The sequence below is a fragment of the Equus caballus genome, chromosome 12 (assembly GCF_041296265.1).
Source record: "Equus caballus isolate H_3958 breed thoroughbred chromosome 12, TB-T2T, whole genome shotgun sequence".
In the NCBI taxonomy this organism is placed as follows: domain Eukaryota; kingdom Metazoa; phylum Chordata; class Mammalia; order Perissodactyla; family Equidae; genus Equus; species Equus caballus.
In genome coordinates, this window is record NC_091695.1 from 17,654,627 (window position 1) to 17,682,281 (window position 27,655).

General features: G+C 34.8%; 3 protein-coding genes and 2 pseudogenes across 3 annotated transcripts in view; 4 read left to right on the top strand and 1 right to left on the bottom strand.

Moving 5' to 3' along the window:
- Window positions 1–1,323: 1,323 nt before the first annotated feature.
- On the top strand, window positions 1,324–4,066 carry LOC138916954 (olfactory receptor 5D18-like; annotated as a pseudogene).
- Window positions 4,067–5,472: 1,406 nt separating this feature from the next.
- Window positions 5,473–16,051, top strand: LOC138916636 (olfactory receptor 5D18-like). Its single transcript, XM_070229614.1, has one exon. It carries the CDS (start codon window positions 11,862–11,864, stop codon window positions 12,876–12,878), a length of 1,017 nt encoding a protein of 338 aa, XP_070085715.1. The 5' UTR covers window positions 5,473–11,861; the 3' UTR covers window positions 12,879–16,051.
- On the top strand, window positions 16,785–17,606 carry OR5D113P (olfactory receptor family 5 subfamily D member 113, pseudogene; annotated as a pseudogene).
- Window positions 20,151–27,655, bottom strand: part of OR5W2I (olfactory receptor family 5 subfamily W member 2I) — a 124,380-nt gene continuing 116,875 nt past the window's right edge. Inside the window, exon 4 of the transcript XR_011423604.1 lies at window positions 20,151–20,344. The gene's annotated coding sequence lies outside the window, so the exon portion shown is untranslated. The remainder of the gene's footprint in view (window positions 20,345–27,655) is intronic.
- On the top strand, window positions 25,653–26,697 carry OR5D13C (olfactory receptor family 5 subfamily D member 13C). The gene has a single exon (XM_023654982.2). It carries the CDS (start codon window positions 25,653–25,655, stop codon window positions 26,595–26,597), a length of 945 nt encoding a protein of 314 aa, XP_023510750.2. The 3' UTR covers window positions 26,598–26,697.

Here is a 27,655-nt window from a genome sequence, read left to right on the forward strand (position 1 = left end):
ATGTATTCATATACTCATTTATTCAATGTGTTATTGAGTACTTACTCTCTTCTAGTGCCCCATCCTAGCTTTCATGACTTTTATTTTACTGTGAACACACAATGTTAAAAAGGTAAATGATAAAATATAAGTACAATACATACTATGTTACAGATGTGGATGAAATTGGCATTTTTGAGGTCGTATAATCATTGATAGATGCATAGTTGAGACTATGACGATGGTCAATGAGGAGTGATTCAAGTGTAGGTAAACTTATTGGGAGAGATCCAGAAATTAAGAAAACAGGGCATTGGAAGGATTATCTTTATGTCTATTGAAAGCAATTTGATGAAAGAAGGTCCTTAACCAAATAAAAACCACACTGTAATACCTCAGGAAGCAATGGCCCATAATTGGAGGTTTTGGAGTACACTAAGATGACCATCTGATAATGATGTTGTAGAAAAGTCTCCAGCATAATAAAAATGGTCTGGACATATTACAGTTAATTTTATTTCTACCACAAATCTCTCTAAATACTTGATGTTACAATACACCAAGGAAGGGTAACAGATTTTTATAATTTGCAACAATTAGGTAAATGTGGTTGATCAAATGCATTAGTCTTCTGAAGGAAATATTTAAAATACGGGAAAAGAAGTGTATGACTAAGTGTAAAAAAGTTACTGGAAAGAGAAATTTAGAAATAGTTATAGCACAATAGTAAATAAAAATATTGTAACTCGACCATTTTACTGGTTCATTAATTTTCTTTTGAGTTCTAAGGTCTCATAGTTAAACAAGTTGTCAGGGAAGAAATCATAGAAACATCATGTATATTTTTCCCAAGACGAGCATTTTAACTAAACTCAGATTTATGCAAAAAGCTAGACTGGTCTTTCTCATTATGCTAACAGCCTCTGAGGATACTGAATTTGATCACTTGAAATATAACAGGGTCAACTCTATTTTTGTCCTTCCTCTCTCAACCGCCTTCTTTTGTATTCCATTTACACAGATTTCATACTCACTCTAAAACTGTGGTATTATTAAATTCTAGCTCTTAAATAATGTAACAGTTGAAACAAAGAGTTTTCCACAGCACTATTTATAGATAATCACAAAGTCTCTCAACATTTCCTCATTTTAACCTCCCTTATCCAAAATTAGCTTCTCATTTCTCTGAATTGACTTCCCTATTTTGTCCACAGGAATGAAGAAAACCAGAGTGCTGAAGTCACTTTGATTCTCTTGGGATTCTGAGAATCTCCAGGACTCCAGGTGCCTCTGTTCCTGTTATTCTTAACCATCTACACAGTCACTGTGCTGGGGAACCTGGGCATGATTGTGATTATCAAGGTCAATCCCAAACTCTACACCCCCATGTACTTTTTTCTCAGCCACTTATCCTTTGTTGATTTCTGTTATTCTACTGTAGTTGCACCTAAACTACTAGAAAACTTGGTCGTGGAAGACAGAACCATCTCCTTCACAGGGTGCATCATACAATTGTTTGCATGCATATTTGTGGTGACAGAACCATTCGTGTTGGCAGTGATGGCATATGACTGATTTGTGGCAGTTTGTAACCGTCTTCTCTACACATTTGTAATGTCCCAGAAGCTTTGTTCCATTTGGTGGCTGTATCATACTCTTGGGGTGCAGTCTGTTCCCTGACACTTACCTACTTTCTATTGGAATTATCCTTCATAGGGAATAATACAATAAATAACTTTGTGAGCATGCCGCCAATGTCTCTCTGTCTTGCTCTGACCCCCACATTAGCCAGAAAATCATTTTAGTCTCTGCCACATTCAATGAAACAAACAGCCTGATGATCATTCTTACTTCCTATTTTTTTAGTTTTATCACTGTCATGAAATTGTCTTCAACTGAGGGGTGCCACAAAGCCTTCTCCACATGTGCCTCCCACTGACAGCCATTACCATTTTCCATGGGACCATCCTATTTCTCTACTGTGTTCCTGACTCCAAAAGTTCATGGCTCATGGTCAAGTTAGCCTCTGTGTTTTACACAGTGGTCATCCCCGTGCTGGACTCACTGATCTACAGCCTCAGGAACAAAGATGTGAAGGAGACAGTCAGGAAGTCAATCAACAGCAAATTGTTATGTCATTAATGTAAGATGGTAAGATTTACTTTTTCATTTTAAAGAGTACTGTGGAGGATTGCCCAAGACTTTTAGCATTTTTAATACTTCAAATTCCTTTTTTTCATAAAGCAAAGCAGCGTTCAATGTAACTCCCTAGTTGACAGATTATTTAGCATCTGTTAAATTTAAACTTTAGCAAATTAGCTATAAAATAATAAATAACACACTAATTAAGGTTGAGGCCACTTAAATGAAGAATCTGCTCACAGAGTTTGTCATGCAAAGATTTCTGAGTTAGTACACATTACCGTTTGCCCAGTGAACCTTTCATTCTTTTTTTGTCATCACAGAATGGGTTTATAGAGTTACTGTAAATATTTACAACTTGTTATCAGGGAGAATACATCAAGTGCAATATAGTAAACTAGGAGTTATTCAGCACTCAGACTCTAAATTTAAAACAAATATTTATTTAATTCCACACAGGAAGCATTGGTACAATTTAAGTGCAAAGAAGTCATACCTCTGCCCCCAACAAATTCCACAATCTTGTTTGCTTAAATTATGTTTGTTAATATAAATTTAATTTGTATATAAAACATCAAAAATTAAAATTAAAAACTGCACACTTCAGAAGTAGTTATTGCTAAATCTAAAATTGTCATTCATGCCAATTTTGAGTTGTGTATAATATAGCTGTTGATGCATAATAAGGAACATAAAATTCGGTGACATGTAACATTAAGCAATTTTTGCTTTTTATCGGGGGATTTATTGGAGCAGCCCTGTTAATATCAGCTAGAGCATCTTCGTTAACCTGATATAGTCTTGCCTAACTAGCAAAATCATCTCTAGTCTATGGATCTGCTTGGTGATTCAATAGCTCTGCTCTGCGTACCATTGGGCTAGTTAGAGTATCTTCTTGGATTGTCAATGACTGAGTCAGAAGACAGAATGCGCTATAACAAAAGCCGATTCAAGCTCCTATGTGTATTATGTTTGTTAACATTCTATTAGCCAATGCAAATCATATAGCTGAGCACAAAGTCAATGGTTAAGAAATTGTATCTGCCTTGTAGAACTGAAAAGCTATATGGCAATGAGCATGGATACAGAATACAATGAAGATTTGGGCCTAACACTTCAATATACCTAAAGTTTATGGTCAATTTTGTTTAATGGAAACTGTTCTTCCTGTATTTCAGATAAATATAACTGCTCCACTTTGGTGGCCTGGATTCAGTTCCTTTGCATGGAACCACATCACTTGTCTGTCAGTAGCCATGCTGTGGTGGTGGCTCATATAGAAGAACCAAAAGGACCTACAAGTAGAATATACAACTATGTACTGAGGTTCTGGTGGGGAGAAGAAGAAAAAAGGAAGATTGGTAACAGATGTTAGCTCAGAGTGAATCTTTTTTGGAAAATAAATAAATAAATAAAAATAACTGTTGTAGCTTGACAGACTTTTCCATGGCTGATCATGGTTGATGTCTCACAGGATAGACAAAATTTTAGTAAATTTCCAAGTTATCATGGTTTCAGTCCAACTGCAGACTGTGAATCATGTTATTGACTTCACCCAAATCATGGACTTTTTATCTGCAAATAAAAAATTCTAATTTCCATTTTAATGAAGATTGATGTCAAACTTTGTAACCTAACCTATTTAGTTGATTGTGGAACAATATGTAACAATATATTCAACAATTCAAGATATATAATGTATAGAGTTATGTGATTTATTTAACTTTTAACTCTCTGTCAGCCAGATGTCATACACACTCAACTAAGTGCTCCAGTCAACAAGTAGTTTGATAGGCTGTGTGTATGTTAATAAAAATATTTTAATGACAGAAAACATGTATCTAAAGGATGTGAACGCAGTATAGGGTGAGCTATATTTGATATATGCTATAGGTCTTTGGATTTAAGATCCTAAGGAGAAAATAAAACAAATTATAAAGAAAAACATCTGAATAGCTGTAAGTTCCTTTAGAATAGATTTTAGTTATTCTGGAAAATGCTTTTGAATGGACATTTACTTACACAAATATAATGCAGATATTCTCCAAGCATTTCAAAGTTATAATTTTAATCTGTGCACTTTTAGATGGGCTCTTCATTTCTATATATGAATTATACGCTTCTTACTTTATATTCTTAATAGTGCCATGGATAGGTGCAGTTCCTTTGTTTCATTTCTGAGGAGCTGTGTCAAGATTTTTGGTGAAGGTATTCACAAGATTAAAGGAAGAATGTACAGAATTAATAGTCACTTAATGGAGAAAATGTTATAAGTTGAATGTAGACCATATTATGTAAATATTACTTTTCATATAATGTTTAGTAATACAACTTCAGGAAATTTGCAATGCTGGACAATTTTTTTATAATATGAGGATTCCAGGGGTGTTAGGTGACATTTTTACTGCATAACTGATCTTCCTTACTCTTTATCTTCTTAGAAAAAGATTGACTCTGAAAGAGAAATAAGGAAATTCAGACGGGCAGTTAGGGGAAGGGATTGTGGAGCTCCTACATCAAGGCTCTTTCTTTCCTGAATATTGCTGCTTAGATTCATAGTTCATTCAAGCTCAAAGACTGTCTTGTTGATGAAAAAAGTTGCATTCTAAGCACAAAGATAAAGCCCAATAGAAAGTGTATGAAAATAGTTCTGACCTTGTGGGTCTCAGAGAAGCAACATGTATGAGTGATTTTCTGGTTATATTTGGTGTTTATTTCCCTACTGTTATCAACAAAATTTCAGGAATACCTTACAAAAATGATAGCCTTATCCCTAATGTATATGGCACATTAGAGAGGTTTAATTCCAATCGTACATAAATTTACACCAACAATAGAATAAGCAGGCAACATTTTCCAGTTCATTTTATGATACCTGCATCACTAGATAGGTAAGTTCCAGAACAATATATCATAAATATATATGGACAAGTGCTTAAAATAGCAAATCAATTCATTGATATATGCAATGGGTAATAAATCATATTCAGGAGAGGTTTAATCCAGGAATGCAAGCTTGCTATATCATTACTAGTCCATCAATGTGATTCACCACATTAACAAAATAAAATATAACATATAGTCACCTCAAAAGATGTGAAGAATAGTTAATAAAATTAAGCAACTATTCATGATAAAAATTTTCAGCAAACTGGAACAGAAAGGATAGAGTATTAGAACAAGAAAAACTTATTTACTTCCTTCTTTCTGGATAATGAATTATTGATAATATGGAAGACTGAAGCAATAGAATTTTAGTTAGGAGAATAACATGATTTTTACCTTTGAAAAATTTGAATCAACTGCTGCAGAGACTGAGATAAAAAATAGAATCAAATCTTATTTCCTTTTCATAACTGGTTTCTCTTCTATTGAAGTGAAATTCTCATAATATAATATTAATCTTTTTCAAGTAAAAATTCATTGACACTAAAAGGTTCCCCATATTGTACACCCACACCTCTACTTAGTTCCAAATTATTTTCACCATCTCAAAAAATAATCATACCCATTAAACAGTTTTTCCCCATTTCCCCCTCCTCCTTGGTCCTAATAATGAGAAATCTGCTTTCTATCTCTATGTATTTACCCATATTATACATTTCATACAAAGGGAACCATGCAGTATGTGACCTTTGTGTCTGACCTCTTTCATTCTAGCATACTGTTTTCAAGGTTCATTCACATTATAACATGTATCAGTACTTTATTCCTTTTTATTACTAAGTAATATCCCATCATACATATATACACACCACATTTAGTGTGTCCATCTATTTATTGAAGGACATTTGTGTTGTTTCACCTTTTGGCGGTTGTGAATAATGCTGATAAGAACATTCATGTGTAAGTATTTGCTTGAGTGCCTGTTGTCAATTCTGTTTTGTATATACCTAGGAGTGGAATTGCTGGTACCGTGGAGTTAGCCAGACTGTAAGGTTTGAGGTCACAGCATATAATCCAGCACTCAATTCTGGCACAAATTACAAGTCTGAGGAATTCCCAAAAACACATTTAGGTACCCTAATTTCCCAGAAATTTCAAACAACTTACAGAGAAGTATACTCACAGTTATGGTTCATCACAAGATAAGGGCACAGACAAATAACTCAAAGGTAGAAATGTATTGGACAGAGTCTAGGAGGGGTCCAAAAAGGAAACTTCCATTGTCCTCAGGACATGTTATCGTCCCAGAATTAACATTGTACAATACACATGAGTTATTCCCAACCAGGGAAATCCACACAAACCTCAGTGTTCAGTTTTTATTAGGACTCTGTTACAGAGGCTTGATTAATTGATTGATTGTCCAAATGTTGGTCTCAGCCTCCAGGTTGACTGATACTCCATATCTAAAAGCCTCCACACTAAATCTCATGGTTAATCTTTCTGGTATGGGCAATCCCTACTTGAAGATTGTGTAATATGGTCAGCCCCACCTTGATATCAGGTGTGGCCAGCCACCCTCCCTAAACAGACACTTTTGTCAGGTAAGACATAGATTACCTCCCAGAAACTGAGGGCAAAGGGCAACTTCTCTTTGTGGAAGGCAAATATTTTTACTATGCATTTGGTCTGATAGTAATTCTATATTTGTTTATATGAGGAATCACCAAACTGATTTCCAGAGTGTCTGAGTCATTTTATATTCCCACTAATAATGTATGACAGTTTCAGTTGCTCCAAAACCTTGCCAACACTTGCTATTGTATATATATATATATACACATTTTAATTAGAGTCCGCCCAGTGGGTGTGAAGTGATGTCTCATTATGGTATTGATTTCCAATTTCCTAAAGTCTAAAGATGTTGAGTGTCTTTTCATGTGCTTGTTAGACTTTTATAAATCTTGTTTTATATCTTGTTTGACCTTTTTTCTTTTAAGATCGGCACCTGAGCTAACATCTGTTGCCAATCTTCTTCATTTGTTTTTCCTTCTTCTTCTCCCCAGAGTCCCAATTCTAGTTGTGAGTGCCTCTGGTTATGTGATGTGTGATGCCGCATCAGCATGGCCTGATGAACAGTGCCACATCAGTGCCCGGGATCTGAACAAGTGAAACCCTGTGCCACCAAAGCAGAGCTAACGAACTTAATCACTCTGCCATGGGGCCGGCCCCCTTGTTTGACATTTTATTGTTGGGTTGTAAGAGTCCTATACATATTCTGGATATTAGGCTAGTATCAGATATATGATTTGTAAATCTTTTTTTTTTTAAAGATTTTATTTTTTCCTTTTTCTCCCCAAAGCCCCCCGGTACATAGTTGTGTATTCTTCGTTGTGGGTTCTTCTAGTTGTGGCATGTGGGACGCTGCCTCAGCGTGGTCTGATGAGCACTGCCATGTCCGCGCCCAGGATTCGAACTAACGAAGCACTGGGCCGCCTGCAGCGGAGCGCGTGAACTTAATCACTCGGCCACGGGGCCAGCCCCTGATTTGTAAATCTTTTATCCTATTCTGTAGGCTTTTTATTGACCTTATTGACAATGTTTTTTGACGCACAAATGGTTTAAATTTTGTGAAGTCCAATTCACTTATTTCTTATTTTCTTGCTTATACTTCTTTTTTTTTTTTTTTTTTTTTTGGTGAGGAAGATAGGCCCTGAGCTACCATCTTTGTCAATCTTTCTCTATTTTGCATGTGGGACACCACCACAGCATGGCCTGATGAACCGTGTATAGGTCCACACATGGTATCTTTAATCATTTGTTATACTGCCTGTGGATTTTTCATAAGTGGCGTTTATTAGTTTCATAATAGCCTTTATTAGGTTGAGAAAGCTCCCTACTAGTCATAGTTTTCTGAGTGTTTTTATCATGGGAGAGTGTTTCAATTTGTCACATGCTTTTCCTGTTTCGATTGAACTGACCATGTTGTTTTATTCCTCTGTTCTATTCACGTTGTATATTGCACTGATTGGTTGTCTTATGTTGGACCACACTTGTATTCCTGGAAAAAATCTCACTAGGTCATATTATATAATCCCTTTAATATGTTGTTTGGTTCAATTTACTAGTCTTTTGTTGAGGATTCTACAAACATTTAAAGAAGCGTTAACATCAATCCTTCTTAAATTCTTCCAAAAGTAGAGGGAAAACTTCTAAATTAATTTTGTGAGCCCAGCATTACCTTCATATCAAAGCTAGACACAGACACTACAAGAAAAGTACAGACCAATATCCTTGATGAGTACAGATCCATATCACTTTTTTTTTTTTTTTTGAGGAAGGTCAGCCCTGAGCTAACATCCTCTGCTAATCCTCTTCTTTTTGCTGAGGAAGATTGGCCCTGAGCTAACATCCATGGCCATCTTCCTCTATTTTATAGGTGGGATGCCTGCCACAGCATGGCTTGATAAGTGGTGCCTAGGTCTGTGCCCAGGATCTGAACCAGCAAACCCTGGACCACTGAAGCAGAATGTGCACACTTAACTGCTATGTTACCAGTCCAGCCCTCCATATCACTTTTTATCTGTACTTCCTCAGGTTTAGTGTTTCTGAGACTTTTGACTATCTCTTGACCTTGATTCCCCTCTGTGGTATGTGAGGTCAGCTTCAATGAGATTGATCTTTTCTAAAGATGTACTCACAGAGTTGTTCCATGATTACCTCTTATTCACTTACAAAAGAGAAACATAACTTCAGAAGCCCCATAATGATGGTAAGCTACAAGTTGGAAGAAACCTCAGCCCCTATAATACTACAAGGAACAGAGTTGTCAATGTTTAGAAATGCATGCTTTATCTTGCTTTAGTAAGAAATAATCCTCTACTGCATCAAGTCACTGGTAAATTTAATTTGTGTCTTTAAAGGCATGATGGATAGAGTTACCAAAATCAGTGAATATATCATCCTTTTCATAAACTCGTATATTTAGGAAATGTATAATCCCCAATTGTTTTTCAGATTCAATAGTAAATATGAACATTTGAGGCCTCTGTACTTACACTTAAAAGGCCAACACAAATTGTTTTCTTTTAGTAAAACTGAGAGTGTAAATAGAAAATGGTTTATAACACATTACTAATTAACAAAGAAAAAATAAAAATGTGACATTGTTTAGGCAGCTCTATATTTAGAAACATAGGAACATAAATATACCTTTATGAGAAAATAGAAAAATAAATCAATATGAATTAATAATCACTCTCCTAGCTATTGTCTTATAGATGCTTTCTCCCTTTGTACATTTCTGTTTTTTATGTCCCTGTAAAGTTAAAGACATATACAGGGTTATTTATTTTTCTTAAGATTAATTGAGTAAAGTTGATAATACAAATGCCCCCAGGAGGGCTTTAGGAACAAAATATAAAGCGAAGATATCATATGGGACAGTGTTACATCTAATTACTTGAATTGCAGGCTTCAAACAATACTTCAGTGGTATTCTCTAGGCTCCATGTCCCTGAGGTCTTGATTCATATATTTGTAACACAGTTTGGTGTTAGAATTCTGTTTTCAGATGTGATCTTATGTTTGGTATCTCTGAGTTTTCCTAATAGGTTGGGGAAAAAAAGTAACTTACAGGAAGTATTTAATGAAATATTCTCTGGACTCCTACTAGTGTTTTCAAATCTGTTTCTCTTAATTAAATATCAAGCAGGAGCACTCCTGGAGTTCATTAATCTTAACAAAGAATTCTTCAGTAAATGACTCATTCAAGTGCTTTTATATTTAGGTGAGTCGATTCAGTCTCTTTTCTTTTACTTTAAAGGTAAATATGGAGTTTTAGTGATCTTTGCAGTATACAAACACATGCGCAGAACAAAGAGCCCACAAATCCACTTAGTTTGACTAGGAGAGGGTTTACATTATCATATTCTAATTCTTTTCTTTCAAATGATATTCATCCTGGTTTTCTCATTGGGTGGCCACAATGTACTCGGCAATGAAATAAACATTTTGGCAAAAGAGAATAATAAAAAATGGGCCTTGTCTTCACACTTCCTATGATCTCTGAGGAAGAAAGTGACAAACTATCACATTTGTGAATGATAGGATATAGCACATGGTAATTGTGAGATATAAATATTAAGTTTGTATGTATACAAAAGAGAAGAAACAGTGAGCAATGCCAATAATGGTAGGTGGCAAAATAAAACATTATAAGAGTGAGGATAAAATGGGAAAATAAACTATAAGTAAATGAGCATGTGTTACGTAACAGAGCTTGATAACTCCATCATGACTAAAAAAGAATTTAAGTGATAATGAGATTGAATTTATAGATACAATAATTTTTGGAAAAGTCAGGCTGAATTATGTAAACTTCATGTGTTAACTAATAAAAAGTATTTGAAATCTTAAATGTCATTGGCAGTTAGGTTAAAGTAATCATGGAAAATTGTTCCTTCGATGCTGCATAAAGTATTTTAAATTGAAGGAATGTGGCTGGGAAAAATTGCCATACTCCATCTTTCCACAGCTAAGACCTTATGAAGGATTTTTACAGAGGAAGTATCTGTCATGGAGTTGGGTTTTGGAAGATATCTTTCCTACAGGCAGAAGAATGTGGGGATCTGAGAATATTCTATTGTGGTGAAAAAACCTGTAGGAGAATGTGGAACATTTATTATGCATCTTAGATGAAGTACCCAAAGAAATCCCATAGTATTTCCGTTGTGTGGGTACTGTAGGAAAAAAATTCTACATTCTATTCCAAAGTGTCCCCACCTGTTGACACTTGTACATGCTTGGCCTGATTTGCATAACCGAATAAGGTTTTTGATGTCATACCAATTACTCATAAATCCAATAAAAAAGAAAGCTAAATATCTGCTGTGCATGATGTCATATCATATAGCCTTTCAATTCGTTATCAAAGTACCTATTTCCTTTCTAGTGACTTAAATTTTATACTATTACTATGCTCATTTTACTCCTGAGGAAATACCTACTGACATCAAGTAATATTCAAGAAATACCATGGTGCCGTGTTGAGGTAGTTCTCTTTCCTGACACTGGTCTTTGGAAAAGCTTTAAATTTAATTTTTCCTGCACTCTGAAATTTATATGCATTTTCAAGTACTTCATAGTTCTTATTGTTTGTCACTTACCCAACTTAAAAAATTTGCTACATTGGAAAATGAAGAGCTTTTTGTTCAATATTGTTTCAACTGTTACCACTGAAGACACAGTATACATTTCATTGTGAATGCCTCCTGATGCATAATGTAATATGCAATCAATAATATTTAAACATTTTCAAAATTGGTTCTACAAAAGTGAAAAGATTATAATACATCTACAGCACAGCTCCAGAACGTCCCGAGACTACTGTGTTACTAGGAGTCAGAAGGGCACTGGAAAGAACACAGAACAACAAAGAAGCTATTAAATTGATCATTTTGTAGGAATGTTAGCATTTCAAAATTTTTTTAACATATAAGTTAATTATCTCACAGCTTAAGAGGTGAGACGGAAGAAACTGTAGAAACTCATGATAGGTATTTCCTCTAATACAATTAGTTTTACTAAGCTGAGATTCAGCAGAGTTGATCTACCCCTCATGACTGGCATTAGCTGTCTATGAGGAAATCGAATTTTATTATTTGAAACATAACGATGTCTACTCTGTTTTTCATCCTTCCTGTCTTAACTTTGTTTTTGATTATTCCACTTACACAAAATTATTATTTACTATGTAATCATCACATAAGTGAAGACTAACTTTTGAAATAATGTAACAGTGGAAGTGTAGCATTTTCAGCAACACTCTTAATAGAGACCCATCGAACTTCTCAATGCTTCTATTCTTTTACTTATTTCAAATTTTGGTTCTTACTTCTGTGGATAAACTTTCATATTTTGTCCACAGGAACAAAGAAAACCAGAGTGGCAGAGTCACCTTTGTTCTTTTGGGCTTCTCAGAATATCCAGAACTCCAGTTGCCCCTGTTCTTGGTATTCCTGACCATCTACGCAATCACAGTGGTGGGGAACCTGGGCATGATTGTGATTATCAAGATCAATCCCAAACTCCACACCCCCATGTACTTTTTTCTCAGCCACTTATCCTTTGTTGATTTTTGTTACTCTACAGTAGTTACACCTAAACTCTTAGAAAACTTGGTTGTGAAAGACAGAACCATCTCCTTCACAGGATGCATCATGCAGTTGTTCTTTGCAGGCATATTTGTCGTGACAGAAATGTTCATGTTGGCAGCGATGGCATATGACCGATTTGTAGCAGTTTGTAATCCTCTTGTCTACACAGTTGTAATGTCTCAGAAGCTTTGTTCCTTGTTGGTGGGCGCATCATACTCTTGGGGTATAGCCTGTTCTTTAATATTCACATGTTTTTTGTTGACCTTATCCTTTTGTGGGAATAACTTCATAAATAATTTTGGCTGTGAGCATGGTGCCATTGTTGCTGTTTCCTGCTCAGATACATACATTAACCAGAAGATCATGTTTGTCTCTGCCACGTTCAATGAAATATGCAGTCTGATGATCATTCTTACTTCGTATGTTTTCATTTTTATTACTGTCATGAAGATGCCTTCAACTAGGGGACGCCACAAAGCCTTCTCCACATGTGCCTCCCACCTAACCACCATTACCATTTTCCATGGGAGCATCCTTTTTCTCTACTGTGTTCCTAACTCCAAAAGTTCATGGCTCATGGTCAAGGTAGCATCCGTCTTTTACACAGTGGTCATCCCCATGCTGAACCCACTGATCTACAGCCTCAGAAACAAAGATGTGAAAGATACACTCAAGAAGTTAATCAATATTAGATTGTTCTGTGATAAAATATAAAGATAGAAATATCCATTATTTCTTTTTGAGAGTCTGGTAAGAATTGTCCAATAGCAAAGCAGTACATGAATATGGTAACCTTTTAACTGGCAGTTCAATATCCATTCACTCTAATGTTTAGTGAATAATTTTAATGTTACAAATAATGTTAGGGATAAAAACTTAGACTACTTAAACTAAGTTTTTGATTCAGAAATTGAAACGCAAAAGTCTCTGTGTTAGCATACATGACTGTGTGATTGCCCAGGACAAATTTGTGTTCAATAGAAGTCATGTGGAATTTTTGAGTTGATCTGAAGTGTTATATCTTGCAAGGAGGAAGTTTATTTCTTAATATAAAAGTAGTACATTAAGAGCTGTTCAACATAAAACCATAAATATCTAAAAAAATATATATTTAATTCCATACAAACCACTTTAGCATCGGAAGATTCACAGACAAGCAAAAATAAATAGGAAATATATGTCCCTTAAAAAGTTCCTGGACCAGCCCCTTGGTGTTGTGTTTAAGTTTGGCACACTCCAGAATATGGTTTAGTTAAATTATAATTGGTAGTATAACGAAATATGCAATATTTTCTTTCTATGTAGTAGCACAAGAAAATGGTACACATTTTGGAAATATGTACCCATCACTCTAGTTTTTCCATTTATGTCAAAGTAGTTGTATATCATTTATGTATTTATTGGAAATTTTATTGACATAATTTTAGATTTATTTTAAGTTGTTTGTAGTAAGTAGTATAGAGAGATCCCAATGTCTTTTACCCAGGTTCCCCCATGACAGTACAACACAGCAACCAGGATGTTGATAATACAATGCATACATCTTATTCAGGCACCAGTGATTTATTGACAAAAAGCAAACAATCATGAACTCCAGTGGGATGTAATAATAACAATTCTTTTGAATCAGCGACTTGATTAAGCTAGCTCAGCTGATACCAACTGGGTCACTTTAGTGTCAAGACTGAGCTAATCAGATGAACTTCAATCTACAGACCTGTTTGTAGGCCATCCTTGTTGGACCATTTGGCTAATGGTCTATGTTGAATGCTGAGTCACAATAATGTATGCCCAAACACAAAAGCGTAATTCAAACTCCTGTTAGGGTATCACCTGCTGTTATTTTATGAATCAAAGCAAAACACATGGATAAGCCCAAAGTCAAAGTGTGAGAAAGTTATCTACCTCTTATAGAACAGTAAAATTGCAAGTCAGTGGTTAGGGGTGTAGGGAGAAATGTAAAGTTTGGTTCAAACACTACCAAAGATTGATTAAAACATTTACCTCAAGAAACACATTATTTCTTGATAATGCCAGATAACTCTATGGCAGATAACAGATAACTCATGACTGAGACACTTTTTACCAAAGTTTTCTAATAATTGATGGGTCATTGGGTTACTATAAGCGAAAAGACTGGTCGAGATTAAATATAAGAGCTTGCCTTTTCTACTTGTGTCTTAGTAATCATGATTAAGGTTTACAAGCAAAGAATAGAGCGATATCCACATGTTGTTGTTCTAATTTAACCCATTAAATGTTACTTGTTTCTGTCATGATTAAGAGATTTATTTCCATATGGAAGTTGAATTTCTTTACCAGAATGCTTTACATCAAATCATGTCTTGTGTGACTACTCTTTAGGGATATACAACAAAATTCTCAATACTCATAGTGTATCACAGTAGTAACAAAGGATTTACTTTAATTTTTAAATGTTTGTCAACAAGGGGATATAAGTAACTGTTCCTATCAGATACTATAAAAACCTGTGTGTGTGTGTGTGTAGTTTAATAAACATCTTTAAGAAGAGAAAAAAGATTTAGAAAGTTTGAGCATGCATCATGGAACATTTGATATGTTCATTAAGGACTCTAAGCTAAAAACTAGAATATCTTATTCTTAAATATTGATTTTGAAGTTATGTAACTTTTAATTTTTGCACTCTAGTTTTCTGTCTCTTAGTAGAAAATAAAACAAAAGCAAAAAAGAGTGAATAGTTGCAAAATCCTTTTAGAACAGGATGTTGTTTTACTTTGGTAAATACTCTTGAATGAGCAGTTAATTTACACAAATGTAAGGCAAAAATGTATGTTAGATAATATCTTAGTTCACTAATGGTTGTGTTAAGTGATGCTTACAGGTTAATTTTTTTCTGCCAATGAATTCATATGCTGCTCTTCTTTTAAAATTTTGGATGTAGTAGTGGTATAAATGTGGTATAAATGTGACTGTTTTTCCTTGAAGGCCTATGCCAAGACAGATCAATATTTAACAGTACTTTCTTTATTTCCTGATTTGTGTCCTAGAGGAGTACATGTAGGAATCACATAGCTGGATTTAAAATATCAGCACGTTAACCCCTATGGCTGAACTGAAGAATACAGTGGATCTACAGCCTAGATAGGGATAAATACCTTACCCCCCCCCCCCAACTCCCAGCTAAAGGAATGCATATTTAGGATATAACAAACAATAAGCCCAAATTATTGAAAGTAAAAATTTGTACAGCGTCATGTTAAATGTGTTTCTATAAAAAAAATGTGCCAACACTTAAGCAAAATAGACTAAAAAGCACATCATATCAACTATAATTACGTTGGAGTCATTGGATAGATGTGACTATAATTTTTTCATGATTTTAAGAATTATAGCCTTTATACAGAGGTAAATTATTTTTGAGACATAAAGATCCACATGTTAATGGTTTAGAAGAAATTATATTCTAAATTGCAGAAGAGGAAGTTTCCTCTAATTATTTTGTTTTTAGCTCATAAAAATAAATGTTGTCAGGATGCTCCAAGGCCTGTGCCCCCAAAGTCAGTTAGTTAGACATAAAACAAACAACGTGATCATGGAGTATAGTTTCCAGACCTGTTTATAGCTCATGGACATATTATACAAATCCAGGCTAATGAGTTTTAATTTGATTCATTCAGTATAAAATCTGTTTATTCCTCAAGGACATGTCTATGTTTCCTCCAAAATTTCTTGACAGTTGCAAAAATGGCATTTCTTGGTATCTTTATTAAGTTATATTTAGCAAGAATCATCAACTTTCTGACTAAGGCATTGGAAAAAATTAAACAAAAATTTCAATTTTGAGACAGAATATGTATGGATTTTTAAACACTAACAAGGAAGTCTTGAATAAAAAAATATATCAAGATCTGGCTTTTGGTGAGTTGATTCTACCTAGGATCATCTTTTCAATCTGAAGTGAAGGACATTGACACACATATATCCGTAAGAATAGCAAAATATGCCAGGCATTGCATAAATATTGTGAAGATATGAGTGGAAAGAAAATAGTGTAAGAGAAAAGACATTTAGATTAACCAGCGATGTTTTCTTTCTTTTTTTTTTTTTTTAAAGATTTTATTTTTTCCTTTTTCTCCCCAAAGCCGCCCGGTACATAGTTGTATATTCTTCGTTGTGGGTCCTTTTGGTTGTGGCATGTGGGACGCTGCCTCAGCGCGGTTTGATGAGCAGTGCCATGTCCGCGCCCAGGATTCGAACCAACGAAACACTGGGCCGCCTGCAGCGGAGCGCGCGAACTTAACCACTCGGCCACGGGGCCAGCCCCTCAGTGATGTTTTCTTGGAAGAGTTATGTAGTAACATGTGTAGTGATGACACAGTGTAAAAGAACCAGGGTAGATGTGCCGTTTTAGAGGTGTAAACATATTATATTAGAAAATATAAATGAATTGTTGTTGTACAATAAACATTTAAAATACTGTTGTGAATGAAGTTGTATTGTAGTGAAAAAAAGATGTGGTTATATAGCTCATGGACATATTATACAAATCCAGGCTAGTGAGTTTTAATTTGATTCATTCAGTATAAAATGCCTTCCCAAACCCCGACAGTATTGCATTCCAGGCTAAGTAAGAGTAAACAAAATAAGCATAATTGTGGTTATAAGGATCAATCCCAAACTCTACACACCCCTGTACTTTTTTCTCAGCCATTTATCCTTTTTGGGTTTTGGTTATTCCAGCGTATTTACACCCACACTGCCAGAAATCTTAGTTGTGGAAGACACAGCTGTCTCCTTCAAAGGATGCATGGTACAATTTTTCTTTGGCTGTGCATTTGTGATTACAGAAATGTTCATGTTAGCAGTGATGGCCTGTGACTGGTTTGTGGCTCTTACTAATCCTCTTTTCTACACGGTCGCTATGTCTCATAAACTCTGTACCCTCCTAGCAGCTGGAACCTACCTATGATTTGAATATGTTCCCTGACAATCACATACTCTCTTTTGGAACTATCCTTTTGTGGTTCTAATACCATAAATCACTTTTGCTGTGAGTATTCTGCCGTTATCTCTTTATCCTGTTCTGACAGCTATTTCAGTCAGTTGATATGTTTAGTCATTTCTGTATTCAGTGAGGCTTGTAGCCTCCTGATTATCCTCTCCTCCTATCTTGTCATGATTGTCACAATCATCCAGATGCCTTCTACTAATGGACTCCAAAAATCCTTCTCCACCTGTGCTCCCCACCTGACTGCCATCACCATTTTCCATGGGATCATCCTTCTTGTCTACTGCGTGCCCACCTCCAGGAGCTCATGGCTCCTGATCAAAGTGGCCACTGTATTTTTTACAGTTGTGATCTCCCTGCTGAACCCCATTATCTACAGCCTTCGGAACAAAGATGTGAAAGAGGCTGTCAGGGGTTTAATCAACTCCAAACTACTTTCTCAACCAATATAATTCAAATAGATATATGTATTTTGTAGTACTTACATCCAATAATTTTTCACATATATTGTTGATGCTAGTTTACCTTTATTTTAAGTACATATGTGATTATGTTTTAAATCAATTAAATGCTGCACTTTCCCTGTTTTTTGGTGGTCGGGACACTCTGACTTAATACAGAAATAATTCATTCTGATGCACTTCATCTCACCTGGGTTCAAGGAAGAAATATATTTCAACATCTCCCAGTTAGACATTATGGAAGTCAGAATGACGAAGAAGGGATGTATATTTAGAGACTCATTACTTATGTCATAGTTTCAGTTCTCCTTTATAAAAGTGCTGCAAAGACACAGATGATAACTGTCTTTGCTGGATCCGCACTCAGGTTCTCACAACCAATTCTTTTGACTCAGAAAGTTCTATAAAACAGAACTTTTTCTTCCCCTTAAAACTTCACTTCATTCGAAGTAAAATGAGGATCTGTGAGTTTGCATTGTGAGAAATATTATCTGAGTTTGAGTGAGCAGATGCTGAAAATATTAACCACTCTCTATATGTATCACTCATCTTTTGAACATCAATGTGATATTTTATAGTTCAATAAAAGTTACTGGAAATAATACTGAATACTAAAGAAAAGTTCAATTTATTTCTAACAAAACTTATATCCATTACTTATTGATAAAAAGACTGAGAGTAATAAAGTATACTTTTGAATCATCCAGTCTCAATGATAAACTTTTGCCCCCTATCAATTTTCTTTATATCAGTAAATGCCATCCATATCTACTCAGTTGCTTAAATAAGCAAAGGAGAAGGCGTTATTTATTTTGATTTATTATTCTGCAGCCTCTCTCAATTATGTCAGTCAGTTATGTTATTTCTGGCTCTAAAATGAAACACCGTCTTCATGTCTCTGCTTCCTGTGTCCCCATTGTCATTGTGGGTTTTTAGCAGTTAGTATCAAATTAATATATTTCTCATATTTTTTTAACCTTATATAAGGCATGAATCTCAGATCATCCATAGTGATATTTTAAAACTATAGAATCAATGTATTTTACTCCCCAACCTAGTATTGTGCAATAGTTTTTATTACATTTATGATTATACTCTAACTCTTTGCAAAATCTAGCATCTGCTTAATTCTCTGACTTGTTCATTTTAAATTTAAAACATACCAAAACATATTTTTTAAACAAACATCCATGTAACTCTCAAGTAGATCAATACATAGGACAATCACTGGCCCTTTCCTCCTACTCTCAGCAAGAGTCAAAAGGATGATTTTTATCAAAATGATGCAATTACTTGTCTATATAGATTCAATATCTAACTATGCCTCTCAAAAAATATAAATTCGTATTCCTTTTTTGCAACTTTATTTAAAGGAATTCATGCATTATTTATCTCAAATAGCTGACTTATATAGATGAATATTACATTTTACAAAGTATTCATGTTACATATATTTATACCTTATTCCATTTGTTTCTATTACATATTTTATATGATAAATATTTCAGAATTTTTCTTTATTCCAGTCTACTATGATGGACATTTGGGAAATTTCAATTTGGGGGCATGTGTACCATTACACTGCACATAAGTATTTATTCGATTGAGATTTATACCCAGAAGTATTATGCATTTATTTGGTTCTTAATTTTTCAAAGTGATTTTTATCAATTTAGACTCCTAAAAGCAATGTTTGAAAGCTCTAAAGTTATAATTCACCTCTTTGCCAGTGTTCAGCATTATTAGATGTTATGGTTTTTACCCATTTATTTGATTTAGAATATTTCATTTGTAGTTTTAATTTGGATATTTATGATGATTGAAGTTAGGCACATTTCAATATGTTCATGTATTTTTTTTTTTTTTTTTTGAGGAGTACTAGTCTTGAGCTAACATCTGCCAATCCTCCTCTTTTCGCTGAGGAAGACTGGCCCTGAGCTAACATCCGTGCCCATCTTCCTCTACTTTACATGTGGGACGCCTACTACAGCATGGCGTGCGAAGCAGTGCCATGTCTGTACCCGGGATTCAAACTGGCAAACCCGGGGCGCTGAAGCATGAATGTGCACACTTAACTGCTGCACCACTGGGTCAGCCCTTTTCTTTTTCTTTTTAAAGTGGATTCTTAGGGCATTTACCAATCTTCATTTAAGTTATTATGTGATAGTTCTAATTTATTCAAAAATTTATTTTATATTATGAATATAATCTCCTTGGCCGTTACGTATCTTGAAAGCTTTTTTGCATTTTGGCTTTACTTTTCACTCAATGTCCTCAAATAAAGAGCAAGCTTGAATTTTAACTTAGTCAACTGCATTACTTTTGTAATGTTTTTGTAATTGTTGAAGATATTTATCTACCCTTGAGGTCAAGAAGACATTTGTCTATATAATATTCAAGAATGTCTGTTCTTCTTCATATTTTGCTGTATGAGTCACCTAAAATTCGTTTTTTGTGGATGATATGAGGTTTGGGTCTTTGACAGATTGTTTACTTTTTCAGCATTATTCGTTCTCTCTTTATCTTTGCCATGCTTCTCTGTAGGCAGAAGGAGAACAATTCCCATGTGGCTTGCTTGGGACAATGCAAAGTGAACGAGTGTGTCATAAGTTATCTCATAGAAAAAGCTTGACATGTCCCTACATGGTTTGAATCTTCCTTCCTTGAGCTTATGCATTAAACTTGGAAAACAGCATACCACAAAGCGAGAGTGTTCCTTCAGCCTGGTCCTGGAATGAGAAAACAAGGGAATTGAGTCAAACTTAACCAAACACAGCATCTCAGAGCTGTAATCAATCACCAACATTCATGATACTACTTCATTTCTAACCAGATGAATATATCATTGTCACATGCTGTTTACTGAAAAAAAAAATCCCTTCCTGCCTTGTTGCCATTTAATACCAATCTTGTCATAAATGAAGTGTCCATATGTGTGCTTATCAGTATAATTATCAGCTGTTGTCACAATAACTCTTGAAAAACGCATCAAAAATCAATGGCTTAAAAGTACGATTATTTATTTTCAAAGATCAGGAGGTCATCTGAGGTGGTTCTGCCCTGGACTATGAGGCTAGGAATGTTTTGCTTCACACCACAGTTCCGTGAGTGTGGATTGCTCCGCATGTCTTTTATCATCTTTAGACTATTTGGATATTTGCATTATGGAAATGTCAGAAAAGCAGTAGACCAGGTGAAAATATTCAAGGTTTCTTAAAGCCTAAGTTAAGCACTGCCAATTTTTTTTTCTGCTAACAGATCATTAAACATGTCACAGGACTGGATTCAAAATCCAAAGGTGAAGAAATACACCCCATCAATAACAAAGTATGTAGAATTTACGGATGCAAGGAGATGGTGAATAAGTGAACCCAATTATTCAATCTACTTCAGGCAGCTTCTTATCTCTCTATTGTATTCTATTGAAGCATTTTCCATTACTACATATTCTTAATTATTATAGTTTGCAATAAATCTTGATATCCATTAGAGAAATTGTTTCATCTTTTACTTCTTCATGAGTGGATATTGATCGTCCTTGGCCCTTTACGTTTTCATACAAACTTCAGGATTTATTTTGTTCATTTAATACATACTTTTGAAGCCTGAGCCCCTCATGGGCTGTAAAAATTATTTTTATTCTTTAGATCCACACTATAAAGCATTCTTACCTGTAGCTATGCCTTCTCTGCTACATTAGTCTATATTCCATCCACTTTATACATTTCCGAAATTATGGGAAAATCATATCAGTTCGTGTTTATTTTACCATTGTCTTTATTAGAGTGACTTTGTTATTTGATTTATTCCTTCATTATGATTACTCTTTTTGATCGAGTTTATGATGGAGGGGAGAGGTAACAAAGATATATAGATTTTAATATATTGAATAAAAAGTCCGCTCTTTCTTTACCACTTCATAGATGGATGGAGGATAGATAAATATACGTATATATCTATCTATTGATAAAAACATGTAAAATTTAAAAATGGACAAAATAAAAACCAAAATATTAACATTATTATCTTTGTTGTTGGCTTATCAATTATTTTTTATTTTTCACTGTAATATCTTCTCAGTATTGAAAAGGTAACATATAGAATGGGAGAAAACATTTGCAAACTATGTATCTGGTAAAAGATTAATATCCAATACATATGTAAGAAACTTATGCAACACAGTAGCAGAAAAAACCTAATAAGCCAATTAAAAAGTGGACTAAGGACTTCGTTTAGATATTTCTTTGGAGAAGATGTGCTAATGGCTAATAGGTATATGAAAAAATTGTGCGATGCCACACCAATCCTCAGGGGATTGCAAATCAAAATCACAACGAGATATCATCGCACAAGTGTCAGGATGGCTGCTATCAAAAAACAAAAGACCAGTGTTGTCTAGGATATGGAAAATTCAGAACCTTTGTGCATTGTCGCTGGGAATGCTAAATGGTGCGGCTGCTATGGAAAACAGCATGGAGGTTCTTCACAAAATTAAAAATTGAACCAGTATATGATCCACTAATCCTGCTTTAGAATATTTATGCAAAAGAATTGAAATCAAGATTTCAAAAAGGTATTAGCATTCCAATGTTCCTTGCAGAACTATTCACAATAGTCAAGATGTGGAAACAACCTGAGTGTCCATGGATACATAAATGGATAAAGAAAATGTGGTATACACATACAATAGAATAAAGTTTAGCTTTAAAAAAGAAGGAAATTCTACAACATGTGACCACATTGATGAACCTTAACGACCTTATCCTACGTGAAATAGGCCAGTCACAGAAAGACAAACTTCATGACTCCACTTACATGAGATATCTAAAATAATCAAATACACACAATCAAAGAGTGAAATGATAGTGGCCAGGGGCTCGCAGAGGGAGAAATGGAGAATTACAAATCAATGGGCATAAAATTTCAGTTAAGCAGGATGAATAAGTTCTAGAGATCTGCTGTAAAAAATTGCGTCTGTAGTCAACAATACTGCATGGTACACTTAAAAATCTCTCAAGAGGCTAGGACTCATGTTAGTGTTCTTGCCACGATAAAGTAAAATTTTAAAAAGAAACATTAGTACATTATGATCACTAAAATCCAAACTTTATTTGTATTCCATGAGTTTTTTCCATTGCCCTTATTCTTTCCTGGGACCCTATCCAGGCTACCACATTGTATTTAGTTGTCCTGTCTCCCCAGCCTCCTCCAGTATTTGACAATTTTTCACTCTTCTCTTGACTTTGACAGTCCTAAGGTGTGCTGGCTAGTAAGCCTGTAGAATACTTCCAAATATGGGTTTACCTGATGATTTTCTCACATTAAACTGAGATTATGGATTGTGTGGGAAGAATATCACACAGGTCAGATCTTTCCCATCACATCGTACCACAGGAGGTAAATGATATCCACATTGTATCATTGGTGATGGTCATATTCGTCCTTTGCTTAAGGTAGCATTGGCCAAGCTTCTCCACTCTAAACTTGAATGTGGAATTTGAAAGGTAGTTGAGTTAATAACAGCTATTTCTGGATTGTCCCTTTTTTTCTCAGTTAAAACTCAAACCATTTACATTTTCTTTAATCAATTTGTATTATTTCAATAATTTAATATCTACAAGCAATTAATGGAATAGATGTGAAGATGGAATTATCCCTAATGATTTAGAAGAAAATGTATCTACCATAATGACACAAGAGACAGTGTTTCTACTAATTGTATGATTCATGGCCAACCGAGGATTACTTCAGTTATAATTTTCTATAGTTTATAACTCCACTGTCATAGAGACATATATAAGTTGCAGAGTTTGTACTATGATTTCAGCTTTTTCTGTGTATTCTCTGAGATTTCCTATGTCTTGAAAGTACAATGCCATTTTACTGGCATACTCATTAAAATATACTGCCACTTTTGTTACGAACTTCAAGCCTGTTGCTATCTTACAGAATGTTTGATTACTGAGAAGAAAAATGCCTGAGGTTCATTAATGATCAAAAGATATCAAGATCTCTGGTTTCAGGTCAGTTCATTTCTCTTTTGGTATCTTTCCCTTTAGGTGGAAAATATGGAGCTACAGCTCATGTAGATTATTCCAAAAATTATAAATAACTCTTCTTATGCTCAGATACTTATTTTTTGGTGAGGAAGATTGGCCCTGAGCTAACATCTGTTGCCAATCTTCTTCTTTTTGCTTGAGGAAGATTGTCGCTGACCTAACATGTGTGCCAATCTTCCTCTATTTAGTATGTGAGATGCTGCCGCAGCCTTGCTTAATAAGTGACATTTAGGTCTCCACCCAGGATCCAAATCCACAAACCTTGAGCTGCTGAAGCAGAGTGCACAAACTTAACCACTATGCCACTGGGCTGGCCCCATGGTCAGAGACATTTTAATTGTCACTAACAGGGCAATGAAGTGTTTCTAATAATTAAATTTTGTATTACAGAAACTGGCAGCAGTGAGCAATAGTGAAGTCACAGAAAATTTATGGGATATAGGTTGATTTTTAAAATGTTATAGGCCTAGTTTCAATTTGAGTACAAACCTAATCCTAATCTATTGATTTTCACCAAAATTATTTGAAATTGCTAGAGTTCGAGGACCAAGTCTTTTCCTGAGTATCTTTTTGTTATTGACCTAGGAAGTTTGCCAATAAGCCAGAGCAGGAATAGTAATCTCTTTAATATGCCAGGATTTTCCTAATACATTCAAATGTTGAAGGAGACTTATTTATTAAAATAGACTGAACAATAATGGATATTTACAGTATATCCGACAAGTCCCATTTGCTACTGGAAAAAAGATGCTGATGATAGATGCTTTATATCCGGGGTTGCTTGTAGCACATGTAAAAGTAGGTGATCATGGAGCTAAGTCTGGAGCCTGACACTTGCTCCAGACAAAGCTAAGAGGATGGGACAGATCATTCATCTAATTCCACTGCAGCCTCATGTCTATATCTTGGGGCCCTTCATTTTATGGTCTCACTGCTCTCACTTCCTTATCGTCTCCAAGTTTGCCTCCTCATAAGAGAGGGCTTACCTCTCATTGGTTAAGAAAATGTGTTATTTTCATTGGATTGTAGAACGTATTTTGTATGGAACTATTGTTGGTGAATATAAGACACTTCTCAAAAAAATATATATACAGTTTATATATTTAAATATATGCGTATAATTTTTAAAACATATATCAAAATAGATGACCTAAAAGCACATTAATAAATAGTTAATGAAAATATAATTAAATAACTTTAATAAAATAATAAATGCTATGCAAAATGTCAATAAAAGAGCCACAAAATTACCCCAGGAGGCAGTGTACCATTAATGGAGGTTTTGATGGAGGCCACATAATCATTTCATGGATGAAATTATCTTCAATTCTCAAGCATCATGTGGAAGGCACAAACAGGATGCATTTTAAGATTTATTCCAACTCCTAAATTCTATGGGTATTTCATTCTGTATTATGTCTAGAAAATGTCAAACACATAAAAATAATTAATACTAAGATTTATGTGGCACCACTTGCAATACCAAGTGATCTCCTTGATCCTTAGTGTGATTCTTAGAACCGTAACAAGGTGCTCTGTGCTTCTGTTCTGCCTCTCTAAGTTTTGGGTTTTTTAATAATTTCTTTCACGCTCTAAATTTATATTTCAATTCTATATTAATAATACTAACAAGAGCTGAATTTTAAACAATAGGATTATTACTATACATTTTCTATAACAATGATTCTCGTAATTTAGCATGCATCAAAATCCAAAATCACCTCGAGGGGTGGTTAAATCACAAACTGTGGTCCCCATACTAGAGTTTTTGATTCAGGAAGTTGGTGATGTGGCTAGAGAATTTGCACCCCTAACAAATTGTCAGGTGTTCTTGCTGCTGGTTGGGAACTATACTTTGAGAATCACTGTTCTGTACAAACTTCACAGACAAATAGGAAGCCTCTTTCTTCTCTCTGTTTCTTCCTGTATTCAGTTGTATTTTTAGGAATGACTTTTGATTCTTTACTCAACAGGAATCATGATGTTATCCAAAGGAAATCAAAGTATCATACCTACTTTTATTCTCCTGGGTTTTTCAGAATATCCAGAACTACAGATTCCACTCTTCCTGGTTTTCTTGTCTACCTACACAGTCACTGTCGTGGGGAATTTAGGCATGATAATAATCATCAAGATCAATCCAAAACTCCACACGATCATGTATTTTTTTCTTAGTCACTTGTCCTTTGTAGATTTCTGTTATTCTACCATAGTTACACCTAAACTGTTGGAGAACTTGATTGCAGAAGACAGAACCATCCCTTTCCCTGGTTGCATTCTACAATTTTGTTTTGCTTGCATATTTGCTGTAACAGAAACGTTCATGTTAGCAGCGATGGCCTATGATCGTTTTGTGGCAGTTTGTAACCCCTTACTCTATACCACTATTATGTCCCAGAAGCTTTGTGTGCTTCTGGTGGCTGGGTCTTACTCATGGGGTATAGTGTGTACCCTGACACTCACATATTTTCTTCTTGCATTATCCTATTGTGAGTCTAGCATCATAAATAATTTTATCTGTGACTACTCTGTAATTGTTTCTGTCTCCTGCTCAGATCCCCATATCAGCCAGATGCTGTGTTTTATTATTGCCATATTTAATGAGGGGAGCAGTCTGATGATTATTCTGCTGTCCTATATACTCATTTTTATCACTGTTATGAGGATGCCTTCTGGGCGCCAGAAAACTTTCTCCACCTGTGCCTCCCATCTGACAGCCATCACCATCTTCCATGGAACCATTCTTTTCCTTTACTGTTTCCCTAATCCTAAAACTTCTTGGCTCGTAGTTAAAGTGGCTTCTGTGTTTTACACAGTGGTGATTCCTATGCTGAATCCTTTGATCTACAGCCTTAGGAACAAAGATGTGAAAGACACATTCAGAAAATTAGTGGTCACAAAATTGCTTTGTCACTCAATATAATATTGTTAGATTCATTATTTTATTTCTGAAAAATTTGATTTGCTATGCTACAGATTGTTCAACTCTTATAGTGCAATTGATAATTCCAACTATTTATTCAACAAGCTATTAGTTAATATATCTGTGGCAGCACATTTTATGAGTATGAATTTTTGCATTCATTAATTATTAGTGAAATAGCTCTAAACCATGTGCAAACCAAAATTTTAGAAAATAAAATTTGTGAACTATATTTTGTAATATTTATAAAATATTTTTCAATGCTTTATCATATAGTGTAATTATAGATGTGTGTTTCCTAAGTACAACTAATTCTCAGTTCATCAAGTATGTGCAGATCTAGAATAGTTCCTTTGAATTGTAATCAGGAAGCTCATACTTCAGAGATGGCTTTAATAAATGCTTAAGCTCACTGTATCTTGTACAGTAACCAATCGCTTGTTTTTTATCGTATGGAATGGCAGAAACTCACTTTTATTCATGAAAATTATAGCTTGCTGACTAGTAAGTAAAATTAAATATTGCTCTATGTTCCCTAAATTCATACTTTATTCCAAAAAAAAAAGTAATAAAGGCAGTAGGATATTAGAGTAATAGAGTCCCAAAAAGGGCTCAAGCATATGTGGTCATCTAAATTTCCATGATAATCCAATGCCAATATAGTTCAATGGAGAGATAATTTTCAGCAAATAGTGCTGAGATAATTGGATATCCATATGGATAAATGAGCCTTAACTTTTACCGCACATCATACACAACTATTAACTTGAATTAGAGGAACTGGATCATAGTCCTAAACACAAAAATCAAACTACAAAATTTTAGTACAAAACAGAACAATATTCTGGAGTTTGTGGCAGGAATTTTTTTAGATGAAACACAGAAAGGATGGACCATCCAAAAATTGATAAGGGCCTGCCCCTGTGGCCGAGTGGTTACAGTTCCATGTACTCCGCTTAGGCAGCCTGGGTTTGCTGGTTCAGATCCCAGTCATGGACCTACTCCACTTACCAGTCACGCTGTGGAGCTGTCCCACATACAGAAAAATAGAGGAAGAT

Excerpts from the sequence above, each read along its gene's own strand:
- LOC138916636 (XM_070229614.1), top strand. The coding sequence starts at position 11,862 with ATGCTTCTATTCTTTTACTTATTTCAAATTTTGGTTCTTACTTCTGTG.
- OR5D13C (XM_023654982.2), top strand. The coding sequence starts at position 25,653 with ATGATGTTATCCAAAGGAAATCAAAGTATCATACCTACTTTTATTCTC.